Raw genomic sequence first — 12,159 nt, 5'->3', positions numbered from 1 at the left:
CTTAGTTAATGTTAGGTGAGCAGAAAGGAAGCCCTGAGTTCAGAGACTGGATGGGGAACGGTGTAGGGAAGCGGGGCTGGGATTTTGGGGCCAAGAGAGTCATCTGAAAACCACAGATAACTCAGACTTTCTAACAGGCCTGATGACTGCAGTTACCGTTGACTCAGCCAGGCACCATGCCACGGCCTTACACGCTTTTCCCACGTCATCCTGGCAATAGGCTTAGAAGGTGGGCACTGACACCTGTAATAATCAGATGAGGAGTCTGCAGCCCAGAGAGGAAAGGGGCTTGCTCAAGGGAAGGTCAGGTCTAAGTGGTGGCACAGGACTAGAACCCAGACCAGCCAGACTCCTACTCCAGTGCTCCCAACTTCTGTGAGACCCCAGACCCTGGGAGGTTGCAGTCTGGTCTGGAGCCTGGTGTTCCCCCCAAGTCCCCAGCCCCTCGTACCAGTAAGGGTCTCCTTGGCCAGCAGCAGGGCCTGCCCCTCGGCTTCCAGCTGCTCCCGGCGGGCCTCAAGCTGGGCCAGCTGCCGCTGCACCTCAAACAGGCTGCCCTCCAGGGCTTCCTTCTCCAAGCTGCAGCACATACAGTCCCTGAGGCCCTGGGACTCAGCCTCCCTGGCCCCAGGAAACTGTGGATCTCAGGGAGTGGCCAGGCATGGGCCAAGTGCCAACCTACCTGCCTGGCCAGGTCCACACTCCCTGGGGAAGCCTGAGCCACAGCTAGGACATGTTGGTAAGCCAGACTCCTTAGTAACTGCCCCTGGGGGCCCATGCCTGGGTGTGGCTGGTCATGGTGTGGCCCCGGGAGGACCCCCCAAGGTGGGTTGGGCAGAGCCCAGGGCCTTACCGCAGGCGCGTGGCCTCCTCTGACAGGGTCCTGCCTTCACGCTCCGCAGCTGCCAGCTGCACAGCCAGGCCAGCGCGCTCCTTGGCTAGCGCCTCCTTCTCCCGGGCCGCTCGCTCCAGTGCCTCCACCTGCCGCTGGGCCTCCCGCCGGGCCTGCTCCAGCTCCTGCTCCCGCCCGCTCAGCTGCCGGGAGAGCTGGCCCCCACCCAGAGACTGAGCAGCACTCCCACCATCCCCCAGCTTGTTCGTCGTGCAGCACCCCAACTCTGGGCCTAACCCAGTCCTGGCAGAAGGCCTGGGTTCGAGCCCAGGGTCTGCCCTCATGTGCTATATGTACTTGGGCAAGTCATGACCTTCTCTAGATCTGCAGTGCACGTGTGTACAAAAACAAGGGCCCGGCCGGCATGGTAGCGCACGCCTATAATCTCAGCACTTTTGCTGGTGGATCACTTGAGGTCAGGAGTTCAAGACCAGCCTGGCCAACGTGGTGAAACCCTGTCTCTACTAAAAATACAAAAATTAGCTGGGCATGGTGGTGCACGTCTGTAGTCCCTGCTACTTGGGACGCTGAAGCAGGAGAACAGCTTAAACCCCGGCGGCGGAGGTTGCAGTGAGCCCAGATCATGTCACTGTACTCCAGCCTGGGCAACAGAGCAAGACACTGGCTCAAAAAAAGAAAAAAAACAAAACCAAAAAAACGAGGGCCGTCACTCAGCTTCGGGACTAACAAGTAACAGAACCCTTGTATTATGCTAAACTTGCAGAGAAGTTGAATATAGAAAACAGACTCAAGTGTAGCTGCTCAGTAGGCCTCAAGGTGGAGACCTGCACCTTGCTCCCTGCACCCCCTGCCCCATCCTCTAGAGGCCCCTCCCAGTAACCCAGGGGCTCCAGCATAGACACTGCATGAAGGTCCTTGGATCCTTGAAATCTTAAGGTCTCTTCCAGATGTGATGTTCCCAAAAGTCTAAGATTCCAATTCTAAAAGTCTTGACCTCTTATTAATCTGTATCATTATTATTATTATCATTATTATTATTTTGAGACGGAGTCTCACTCTGTTGTCCAGGTTGGAGTGCAGTGGCACCATCTCAGCTCACTGCAATCTCTGCCTCCCGGGTTCAAGTGATTCTCCTGCCTCAGCCTCCCGAGCAACTGGGACTACAGGCGCCAGGCACCATGACCAGCTAATTTTTTGTAGAGATAGGGTTTCACTGTATTAGCCAGGATGGTCTTGATTTCCTGACCTTGTTATCCACCCGCCTCAGCCTCCCAAAGTGCTGGGATTATAGGCGTGAGCCACTGCGCCTGGCTAGCCCCATGTTATAGATGGGGCAACTGAGGTATGGGGAAGTTGGGCAGCTTGTCCAAGGTCCCCAGCTAGCAGAAGTGGGGCTGGATTTAACCCAGAAGCAGGCTCCAGAGCCTGTGACTTAACCCAGGACTGGATGCAGGGGGCTGGGAGCCCGGCCTGCCCCACATGCTCTCCACACTGCCCCCACACACAGCTTGGCCCACCTGCGCTAGCTGCTCCTGCAGCCGGCTGCGCTCATGGCGCAGCGTGGGGAGTTGTTGCTCCAGGGCCTCCTGGGCCTGCTCTGCCACTCGCAGGGAGCCCTCCAGGCCCTGCCGCGCCACCTCCTGCTCCAGCCGCAGCTCCTCCAGCCGCTCCTGCTCTTCCCGCGCCACTGTGGCCTCCTGCTCTGCCTGCCGCTGCCGGCCCTGCAGGGCGGCCTTTTCTTCCTCCAGCTGTGGGCCGGGTATGAGTGGGGCCTCATGAGCAGGGCGCCCCTCCCAGGACCAGGATGCCTTCTCCACCCACCCACCACCCACAATAGCCCAGAGGAGGCTCCAAGGGAATAAGGGACAGTGCCCTTGGGTGTGTGGGACACTGGGGAAGGGGAGATGAGGGCCCATGGAGCTTCTGTGCTTTGACGCCTAGAGAGGATAGACGGAGACAGACAGACAACCAGAGACAAAAAAGGAGGCAGCGGGCAAGACAGGTACAGGGCTGGGGCCGGGGTGCCTCACTGAGTGGGGAGGATGGGTGGGCAAGGCAGGTGGGCCTGCAGGTGCACAGCGTACCTGGGCGACAAGGCGGTTCAGATCCAGCTTGTCCTGAGCAAGGCTCTCATTGAGGGCGCTCAGCTTGGATAGGGAGTCCTGCAGGGAGGCCTCCTCTGCCCTCAGCTTGGTCATGGAGAGCTCGAGCTCCACGCGGCCAGCCTCAGCCTGCAGAGTCAGGCCCTCAGAGATGAGGAAAGGCAGAAAGGTTGGGAGGAGGTGAGGAGAGACAAGAAGAGACCCAGAGAGATGGACCCTCAGAGACAGGGGAGGGGAAACAAGGAGGGGACACAGCGTGAGATGGAAAAAAAAATCATCGCAGAAAGCCTGCTGCTTATGGAGCCATTTAAAATCCACGCACCACAGAGCTGTGCAAAAATAGCTCAAGCTGCAGGGCAGGACCAGAGTTCAGAGGATCCCTGAGTAGGGTTTAGGGATAGCACTGCTCAGAGCCCAGGCTGCAGCGGACAGGGCCGGCCTCCCGCCAAGGAGTCTCTGGGCTGTGGCCCCAACTCTCAGGCCCCAGGAGCTGAGTCTCAGGCACTGGATGACCCTGAGTTATAGGCATTGTCCCCGGGAGCATCCACAAGAGCAGGGATATGGCCATAAAGAGAGGTCAGTCCACTTATACCTGGGACCAGAGGTCCAGAGGATCTGTGGCCTGCGACAAAGATCAGCCTGTATCCAGAAGGAGGGGTCAGTCTGTGCAGGCCCAGAGGTCCGCCTGACACTGGGACCAGCCGGTGCCAGAGCGAGAAGTCTTGGGGCTGGGGGTCAGAGGTAAGTTTGTGGTTGTGCAGCAAACAGGGACCCACCTTGGTCAGTGCCTCGGCCACCTCGGCCTTCTCGGCCTGCAGCACGTCCCGCTGCAGCGTGGCGTGGCTCAGCGCCTCCCTCACCTCCACCAGCTCCTTGGCCAGGACTGAGCGCTTCCCTTCCAGCTGCTCTAGTTGTCTATGGCTGCGGGACAGAGGGCGGGCGGGTGCCCCATGTCACTTTCCTGCCCTGAACCTCCTGTAGCCAGTGAGATGCTGGGCCAGGGACCAGGCCTGAGGCAGGAGTTTGGAGAGAAAGAGCCTGGCCCACAGGGCACCCAAGCCCACTACACTTAGCTGCATGACCCTGGCCTCCGTTTTCACATCGGCAAAATGAGGTAACACTTGCCTCGTGACATTGTTTTTTTGAGACAGAGTCTCACTTTGTCACCCAGGCTGGCATACAGTGGCGCGATCTCGGCTCACTGCAACCTCTGCCTCCTGGGTTCAAGCACTTCTCCTGCCTCAGCCTCCTGAGTAGCTGGGATTACAGGTACCCACCACCATGCCTGGCTAATTTTGTAGTTTTAGTGGAGACGGGGTTTCCCCATGTTGGTCGGGCTGGTCTCGAACTCCTGACCTCAGGCGATTTGCCTGCCTTGGCCTCCCAAAGTGCCGGGATTATAGGTGTGAGCCACCATGCCCGGCCTGTTTTAAGGATACAGACTTCACATGTGCTTAAAATGGTGCCTGACACATCTCCCCAAGGGCCTTCAGAAACAAGAATAACATGCACCACCACAGTCTACTAAACACCATCATCGATCACGTCCCAGAGAGGTAAGCAGCGCAGTGGGGAAGAGGTTAACTCTGAAGGCAGAATGCCTGGGTTCAAATCCTGGCTCTTCTGCTAACGAGTCGTGTGACCTGGGGCAAGGGACATGGCTCCTCTGTGCCTCAGTTTACCATCCACAAAATGGAGATAACAGCTTCTACGACACAGAGTTATCATAGAGTTGAATGAGAAATGAATTTCCTTTTTTTTTTTTTTGAGACGGAGTCTCGCTATCACCCAGGCTGGAGTGCAGTGGCCGGATCTCAGCTCACTGCAAGCTCCGCCTCCCGGGTTCACGCCATTCTCCTGCCTCAGCCTCCGAAGTAGCTGGGACTACGGCGCCCGCCACGTCGCCCGGCTAGTTTTTTGTATTTTTTAGTAGAGATGGGGTTTCACCGTGTTAGCCAGGATGGTCTCGATCTCCTGACCTCGTGATCCACCTGTCTCAGCCTCCCAAAGTGCTGGGATTACAGGCATGAGCCACCTCGCCCGGCCTGAGAACTGAATTTCTTAAAACGGTATCTGGCACTTAGTGAAATTAGTAAGGATATTATTATGATCATAACTAAATTTTAAAAATACTATTGTTAATATTACTACTGTTATTTTAATTATTGTTGTTATTATCGTCCAAGTTCTACCTTTTAACTAGTTCTCTGATCCCAAGTAAGTGACACCTCCCTGAGCCCCAATTTCCTGAAATGGGTCTGGTTAGAAAACCTGACATCAGAGGGGTCCAGATGGTAGGAGGCCCAGGACCCAGTGGGTGCTCCCTAACCCCCTGGGGGCACTGTCAGGGGATCTGAGGCACATCTGAAGGGCCCTGGCAGGCAGGCGAGATGCTGCTCACCTGCGCTCAAGCTCCCGGCGCACCCTCGCACCATCCTGCACCGCGTCCTCCTGCTCTTCCTCCAGCCGGTCCCGCTGGCGCCGCAGCTCCTCCTGGGCAGCCTGCAGCTTCTCCCGCTCCTGCCGTAGGTCCTCGGCCTGCTGCTGGGCCACCTGCAGGCTGTGGGCCAGGTTGCTCTTCTCCCTTCAGGACAAGGGGAGGGGAGCAGAGGGGATGCTGGGGCTGCGCTCTCCTGGGAAGGTGGCTGGCTGCTCCTCTAGCCATGAGCTACAACCTTCCATCTTCCAACGCACCTGCCTCCAAGGAAGCCTTCCCTGACCACCCTGCCCATGGCTGACTCATTTCACTAACAGCCTCCAGCAGAAGAACCTGGCTTTCCTTCTCTCCAGCCTGCCCACTTGGAGGCCCAGTGGAGTGAATGGAGGCACCGGCATGATCTCCAAGCACCCCACCAGGTAGAAGAGGCCACGCTGGGCTCCTGGGACACACGGGCAATTGTGCCCCCAGCTCTGCTAGGCCATGTGACCAGGAAATGACCCCTGTAACACCCCATGCCCCTCAATTCTGAGAAGCCTGATAGAGTTGAGTCTGCAGATCCCACAGCTTCCTGCTACATAGGCACATGGTGGCCACGGCAGGGGAGGGAGGAGAAGGCAGCAACTGGGACCCCAAAGACTTGCTGCGAGCTGCCACTTTCCTCACTGGCAGTAGGTGCAAAAAACTTCACAACGTGATTTTTTTTTTTTTTTAGACCGAGTTTCGCTCTGTCGCCCAGGCTGGAGTGCAGTGGTGTGATCTTGGCTCACTGCAAGCTCTGCCTCCCGGGTTCATGCCATTCTCCTGCCTCAGCGTCCGAAGTAGCTGGGACTATAGGCGCCTGCCACCACACCTGGCTAATTTTTTATATTTTTAGTAGAGACAGGGTTTCACCGTGTTACCCAGGATGATCTTGATCTCCTGAACTCGTGATCCACCCGCCTCAGCCTCCCAAAGTGTTGGGATTACACAGGCATGAGCCACCGCGTCCAGCAATTTTTTTTTTTTTTTTTAGATGGAGTCTCACTCTGTCACCCAGGCTGGAGTGCAGTAACATAATCTCGGCTTGCTGCAACCTCCACCTCCAGAGTTCAAGCGATTCTCCTGCCTCACCCTCCCGAGTAGCTGGGATTACAGGCGCCTATCACCACGCCCAGCTAATTATTGCATTTTTAGTTAGAAGTGGGGTTTCACCATGTTGGCCAGGCTGGTCTCAAACTCCTGACCTCAAGTGATCTGCCCACCTCAGTCTCCCAAAGTGCTGGGAATACAGGCGTGAGCCACCACACCTGGCCCTAATTTTTTTTAGTTTTTACTTTTATTTTTATTTACTTATTTTTTTTGACACAGAGTTTCACTCTTGTTGCCCAGGCTGGAGTGCAATGGTGTGATCTCGGTTCACCGCAACCTCCACCTCCCGGGTTCAAGTGATTCTCCTGCCTCAGCCTCCCAAGTAGCTGGCATTACAAGCATGCGCCACCATGGATGGCTAATTTTGTATTTGTAGTAGAGACGGAGTTTCTCCATGTTGGTCAGGCTGGTCTTGAACTCCAGACCGCAGGTAGTCCTCCAGCCTTGGCCTCCGAAAGTGCTGGGATTACAGGCGTGAGCCACTGTGCCTGGCCAAATTTTTTTATTTTTAGTAGAGATGGGGTTTCGCCATGTTGGCCAGACTGGTCTCAAACTGCTAACCTCAAGTTATCCACCCGCCTTGGCCTCCTAAAGTGCTGGGATTACAGGCGTGAGCCACTGTGCCCAGTCGACAATGTGCTGTTAAGTAAAAATAGCAGAATGCCAAATGGGATGTTTGCTGTGAACACAACTAGAGTTCTTAAAAAGATCTTCTCCTTTCCAGGCATAGCAAGCCTCGGTTTACTCTCACATGGACCTGAATTCCAATTCCCACCCTGCCACCCCCAGCCACACACGCTGTACAAGTCTGAGCGAGTCTCTCAAGCTTACAACAATGGAGTTCCGAATTGCATGAGTCTGACAGGAAGACTAAGTGACAGAGTACATAAAAAACACTCGGCCAAGAGCCCGGCACACAGTAGGTGTTACAGGCATGAGCCACCACACCCAGCCTGAATTTTCACTTTTTAAAATTTTTAATTAAATTTTAATAGAGCCAGGCACAGTGGCTTATGCCTGTAATCCCAGCAATTTGGGAGGCTGAGGTAGGAGGAGTGTTTGAAGCTAGGAGTTCAAGACCAGCATGGGAACATGGTGAGACCCCCATCTCTACAAAAAATTTAGAAATGTTGGGGGCTTGTCTAGCATCCTCGGGGATGAGATCAGAGTTGCCCAGGACCCGGGGAGGTGAGGGCTCAGAGGGTGGTGAGGGCACAGAGGAAGGGAGTGGAAACCTCAGGCATCGGTCCCATATCCTTCCCCAGGCCAGGCCCAGGCCCTGGCCCCCAACTAGGGGCAGTAGGGAGGTAGAGGTGGGAGGACCGCTTGAGTCTGGGAGTTCCAGGCTACAGTGAGGTATGATGGAGCCACTGTGCCCCAGCCTGGGAAACAGAGCAAGGGCATGACTCAAAACAAAGCAAAACAAAACTGAATAATAAAAAATAAATGTAGGCCGGGCGTGGTGGCTCAAGCCTGTAATCCCAGCACTTTGGGAGGCCAAGAAGGGCAGATCACGAGGTCAGGAGATCGAGACCATCCTGGCTAACACTGTGAAACCCCGTCTGTACCAAAAATACAAAAAAATAAATAAATAAATAAATAAATAAATAAATGTTGGCCAGGCGCTGTGGCTCATGCCTGTAATCCCAGCACTTTGGGAAATGGAGGCGGGTGGATCACCAGGTCAGGAGTTCAAGATCAGCTTGGCCAAGATGGTGAAACCCCATCTCTACTAAAAATACAAAAAAAATCAGCCAGGCATGGTGGTGGGCACCTGTAATCCCAGCTACTCGGGAGTCTGAGGTGAGAATTGCTTAAACCTCGGAGGCGGAGGATGCAGTGAGCCAAGATCACGCCACTGCACTCCAGCCTAGGCCACACAGTGAAACTCCGTCTCAAAAAAAAAAAAAATTAGCCAGCCGGCCGGGCGCGGTGGCTCAAGCCTGTAATCCCAGCACTTTGGGAGGCCGAGACGGGCGGATCACGAGGTCAGGAGATCGAGACCATCCTGGCTAACACGGTGAAACCCCGTCTCTACTAAAAATACAAAAAACTAGCCGGGCGAGGTGGCGGCGCCTGTAGTCCCAGCTACTCGGGAGGCTGAGGCAGGAGAATGGCGTGAACCCGGGAGGCGGAGCTTGCAGTGAGCTGAGATCTGGCCACTGCACTCCAGCTTGGGTGACAGAGCGAGACTCCGTCTCAAAAAAAAAAAAAAAAAAAAAAAACAAACAAACAAAAAAAAAATTAGCCAGCCCTGGCGGCAGGCACCTGTAGTCCCAGCTATTCGGGAGGCTGAGGCAGGAGAATGGCATGAACTCGGGAGGCGGGGCTTGCAGTGAGCCAAGATCGCGCCACTGCACTCCAGCCTGGGCGACAGAGCGAAACTCCATCTCAAAAATAAATAAACAAACAAACAAATAAATAAATATTAATAGGCACATGTAGCTACTGGCGACAATATTAGCGCATAAGGCTCGACTGGTGTTATGCCAGGATGTTTATGTATTCTTCAGCAGCCCCCAACTCAGACCTCCCTGGCACCTGCTCAGGAGCTCGTTGGCGCTCCGCAGCCGCTGCACCTCGCGCTGGGCGTCCTCGTGGGCCTGCATGGCGCTGTCGGTCTTGTCCCGCAGGCGCTGCAGCTGTTCCTCTAGGGCCCGCCGCTCACTCTCGCTGTCGCTAAGCTGCTTGCGCAGGGTGCCCAGCAGGTCCTGGCTTGCCTCATAGCGCCCACGCATGTCCTGGGGCGTGGGGATCACAGAGTCTAGAGGGGTCCTGGGAGGCCTCCAGAGCCCACCTACTCTCTTCTGGTTCCAGGGATACACACTAGACTACGCTAGGCGGGGTCCAGGACCTGGACCTGGCCTGGGACAGAGTAGGGGCCTAGGCCTGAGAGCCAGGCTTCCGCTCTCCTACTATGTGCCCTCACCACTGTCTGAGCCCTCACCTCCCTGGGGTCCCGGACAACTCCTATCAAAGTCTCCCCTCCCCCCATGCCACACAAACCCCCAGGCACACTAGTCTCCTGGGATCTGACCGCACCCACCCCCCAGGGCTCCCAGGCCCCTCCCCTTTGCATCCCGGTTCCACCCTCAGACTCCTCCCTACCCTGACTCTGCCCCTAGTTGCCAAGCTCCTCTCATCCTAGGCTCAGATTCCCCTTGCTAGACCTTTTCCCAGGGTCCTGGCTCTGTATGACCAGGGACATGTCTCCCTCTCTACCAGGACCCTAACACTGCCGCATTCTCCTCCCTCCACCAGCTGCCCAAGCACCCCTACTTCTGGGCTCCGTTTCACCGCAGAGCTCTCGGCCACCTCCTTGGGGGTCCTGACACCCTCAGACACTATTTCTAAGGGCTCTGGCTGCACCACAGGGCGCTCAGACTCCTGTTCCGGACCCTGGCCCCGGACCCGCCCCCTCCGGCACCCCCACCCCGACCCCTACCCGGAGGGCGCGAGCACCTCCCCCGGGGCCTCTGGGGGCGCCCAAAACACTCAAACCCCTTCCTACCTGGACCTGCAGCTGGCGCTTGTGCAGGGCGGAGTGGATCAGGGCGAGCGTGGAGGAGTCTGAGCAGGCCGGGGAGGGGCCTCGGCGGGGCGAACGGCCTCGGCCCGGTGAGGAGCGCCGCGGTGGGGACGGGGTCCGCTGGCCCGAGAGCCCCCGTAGGCTGCCGTCGGACGCATCCGCGGTGGGCTCGGAGCCGCTCAGCTGGACGCCGCTCTCAGAGTCCGACAGGACGGCCTGAGGGCAGGGGAGGGAGGCAGAAGGAGGCCACCGAGTTAGGAACCGCGGGGTTAGCTGGGCAAAGACGCCCAGGCGAGGCTGGGGGGCCGCCTCATCCCAAATGATCCCTCCTACAATAAGCCTTCCTGATTTCACCTCATCCACTAGTTCAGTTCTCAGCTCGCAGCTGAGGCCTCCGATTTATTGCGAAGACATCATTTGGCGTTGCTCACAGGTGGGCTCCGAAAGGGCCGTGCCCCCGCTCTGACACTGGGGGTTCCCCAGGGCAGGGGCCGGGTGAGCTAGCAGGGGTGCTGAGCAGCTACAGCCTGGGCCCCAGGACCCCACCGATTTGCAGTTCAGTCCTAAGCCACCGAAAGGCGTAGCGGGGGAGCCCGGGACCGCCTGGCAGGGCCCTGTCTTCCTGCCTCTCTGGGCTCACACCTGTGCCAGGTCCCTTAGGGTCTGCTGTAGCCCCTCTCCGTCCTCTGTCTCCAGGGCTGCCTGCTCCTGTAGCCGCAGGGATTCCTGGAGTGCGGTTAGGGAGACAAAGGGTGGTCTGGGTTCTGTCTTATCTGAAACCTCCCCTTCCCCTCCTCCCTCCCTGGCCCACCACTGACCAGGTGGCCTCTGAAGCCATGTCCATAGGCCAGCCACCTGGTAGACCTCACAGCAGGCCCGAGGCCCTCGCTGAACAGTCCAGGCCCAGAGAAGAGCTGTGTCCTGCCCCAGGTCACACAGTCGATTGGAGGAGAGCCGGACCTAGAACCCAGGCCAGGCCCCACACAGAGGGGTGACCAAACCAGGCCGAACCCTGGAGGAGTGAGTGTCCCACTGGTGGGGGAGGGGGAGCAGCTGGGTTGCCAGAGGCAGCATCTGGACCTGGAGAGCGCGGATGGGAGTTCAAGTCCCCACTCTCCCGCTTACTGGCTCTGAGACTGGACAAGCATTTCCCCTCCTGGGCCTCAGTTTCCCCATCTGTGTCATGAGGATTACGCTACTGGGCTGCTGGGGGGAAGAAATGGGATGGGGGAGGTGAGTGTGCTTACCACGAAGATTGCACACCTGTGAGGGCTGAACCTGAGTGTGAGTGGGATGCTGGGGGTGGCCCAGGCGGCCCAGGCAGCCCAGCCCTAAGCCTGCGTCCATGGATCTGGCCAGTACCCCATCCCACCCTGCCACATCTCAGGGGAAGCGACAGCTCACCAGGGCCTCAAGCTTCTCGGTGAGGTCCTTGTTGACCTGATCCTTCTCCAGATTCTGCTTCTGAAGACGCTCCACTGCCAGGCCCAGCTCTGTCACTCTGGAGTTGGGGGAGCAACAGAGGTGAATAGGGGACCACCCCTGCCTCTCAAATCCACTAGCTCTGTGTCCACCATGCTTCTCCAAACCCGAGGCAGGGACCCTAACATCCACCTCCCTGGCTGTGTGACCTTAGGCAAGTCCCGGCTCCTCTCTAGACCTTACACTTCTCATCTGTGAAACAGGAATGAGCTTCCCACCAGCTTTATCTCATGGGAAAGCACTTGAGGACTTGTCCAGGTGGCAGGAGTAAGGGGCACAAGTTCTTTTTTTTTGTTTTTTTTTTGAGACGGAGTTTCCCTCTGTCATCCAGGCTGGAATACAGTGATGTGATCTTGCCTCACTGCAACCTTCACATTCTGGGTTCAAGCGATTCTCCTGCCTCAGCCTCCCTCATAGCTGGGATTACAGGCATGCGCCACCACGCCCGGCTAATTTTTGTATTTTTAATAGAGACAGGGTTTCGCCTGTTGGGCAGGCTGGTCTTGAGCTCCTGACCTCAGGTAATCCCCCCATCTTGGCCTCCCAAAGTGCTGGGATTACAGGTGTGAGCCACCGCACCCGGCCACAAGTTCTGTCATCAGAGGCTAAGCTGTTTATGATATAC

The 12,159-nt window shown here is 57.0% G+C and overlaps 1 protein-coding gene across 7 annotated transcripts in view; it reads right to left on the bottom strand.

The window, feature by feature from the left end:
• The window catches only part of CROCC (ciliary rootlet coiled-coil, rootletin), a 59,434-nt gene that overhangs the window by 26,509 nt on the left and 20,766 nt on the right, over positions 1-12,159 (bottom strand). For 4 of the 7 annotated variants that reach the window (XM_030913819.1, XM_030913821.1, XM_030913825.1 and 1 more), the window contains 10 exons: positions 11,457-11,553; positions 10,695-10,778; positions 10,035-10,268; positions 9,065-9,264; positions 5,357-5,539; positions 3,732-3,876; positions 2,938-3,099; positions 2,371-2,601; positions 854-1,047; positions 452-579 (listed from right to left, as the gene is read on the bottom strand). In XM_030913819.1, the coding sequence (XP_030769679.1) occupies positions 452-579; positions 854-1,047; positions 2,371-2,601; positions 2,938-3,099; positions 3,732-3,876; positions 5,357-5,539; positions 9,065-9,264; positions 10,035-10,268; positions 10,695-10,778; positions 11,457-11,553 (1,658 nt within the window). The remainder of the gene's footprint in view (positions 1-451; positions 580-853; positions 1,048-2,370; positions 2,602-2,937; positions 3,100-3,731; positions 3,877-5,356; positions 5,540-9,064; positions 9,265-10,034; positions 10,269-10,694; positions 10,779-11,456; positions 11,554-12,159) is intronic. The other 3 variants (XM_030913820.1, XM_030913822.1, XM_030913823.1) reach the window with 2 other exon arrangements.

This window comes from Rhinopithecus roxellana, chromosome 12, assembly GCF_007565055.1.
Source record: "Rhinopithecus roxellana isolate Shanxi Qingling chromosome 12, ASM756505v1, whole genome shotgun sequence".
In the NCBI taxonomy this organism is placed as follows: Eukaryota; Metazoa; Chordata; class Mammalia; order Primates; family Cercopithecidae; genus Rhinopithecus; species Rhinopithecus roxellana.
This window is presented reverse-complemented; position numbering and strand designations above follow the sequence as displayed.